This window comes from Geospiza fortis, unplaced genomic scaffold (genome assembly GCF_000277835.1).
Source record: "Geospiza fortis unplaced genomic scaffold, GeoFor_1.0 scaffold408, whole genome shotgun sequence".
Taxonomy (NCBI): domain Eukaryota; kingdom Metazoa; phylum Chordata; class Aves; order Passeriformes; family Thraupidae; genus Geospiza; species Geospiza fortis.
The window spans coordinates 3839859-3841100 of NW_005054330.1; the positions used below are offsets into that span (position 1 = coordinate 3839859).

The 1242-nt window shown below is 48.6% G+C and overlaps 1 protein-coding gene across 1 annotated transcript in view; it reads right to left on the bottom strand.

The window, feature by feature from the left end:
• SDF2L1 (stromal cell derived factor 2 like 1) overlaps positions 1–1242 on the bottom strand; it is a 6061-nt gene that overhangs the window by 4008 nt on the left and 811 nt on the right. Inside the window, exon 2 of the mRNA XM_014307228.2 lies at positions 357–553. Coding sequence (XP_014162703.2) covers positions 357–553 — 197 coding nt within the window. The remainder of the gene's footprint in view (positions 1–356; positions 554–1242) is intronic.

Below are 1242 nucleotides of genomic sequence, written 5' to 3' on the forward strand. Positions count from 1 at the left end.
CTCTAGAGCAATCTTCACAGCGTTGAGGGAGATACTCAATCTCCTGCATCTAGAAAATACCAAACATTTCAGAATAGCTTTCCCAGCAGCAACGGTGCAGAAAAATAAAAAAACCAGATTTGTTAAAAGTACTGTGAAATACCAATGCTGGTACATACTATATTACCTCTGTCAAGAACTGAAATACATAATCTTAAGATGCAGAAAAGCCTATACTTGAATCTGGATATGCACAGACATACTGCTTCTGGCAGCTGGTACTCAAGCCTGATTCTCCGAAACCCCAAGTAACTGGAGAGACTATTGTCAATAGCATGCACTACTTGTACAAAAGCTTAAGATTTAAACCAACTCACTTGGTTATTGGAGAGTGGTGATGGGAAGTGATGAGTGTGCAGGTTTTTCCCAGTGTTAACATGAGTGAGTCGTATGGCTTGCCCACATTTCACTGGGGTCCCACGCTGGCAACTGCTGTCACTCTTCCCACGGATCCGCCAGTAGCTGTTGGCATCATCTGAGGCTTCAACTCCTGTCACTGACTGCTGCCCACTTCCTGTTTGAATAAAATTAAATGACACAAGACTTATCCCGCTTCCCCAGCCCAAAAAGACATGAGAAAACTACAGAGATTTGCTTTAATGTTGCCATGCCTTCATGTTTACAAGATGGTTAATTCTCACAGTCCATTTACTGACTGCAAAAGGAATGCAGGTACCAAATCATCTTTCAGATGGAAGCAGTGAAACACAGCATGTGTTAGCAGATGTAAACTGTCAAAGTTCATGGTGAACACAAGAAAAAAATCTGATCCATGACAGGTACTATTCACACCATCCCATCTTTATCAAAAATACTGTCAAGGTCTTCGTGTTCCCCAACAGACCAACACCCTCGCTGCCAGAACAGACACTGGGAGGCTACTGCTAAGGGCCGAGACACAGAGCAGGGCTTACTCAGGAGAGGGCAAAGCAGCCCTGCCACATCCCTGCTCCAGGGCCCACAAAGCAGCTGACAAATCTTCCTGACATCTTCCTGTCCCACAGGCCTCAGCATCCCCCTGTCCCTGCCGTGTCCCCAGCCCATTCCTACACCCCATCCCTGACCTGCCGCTTCCCTCTGCGCCAGGGACAGGAACCTCGGGACACTCCAACTTCCTCCACCTTCCCCACCACCCTCACTGCCGGCCCACCCCCGCCATTTCCCTGTCAGGCACGACGTGCCCCCCCCCCCTTCCCCCGCCCC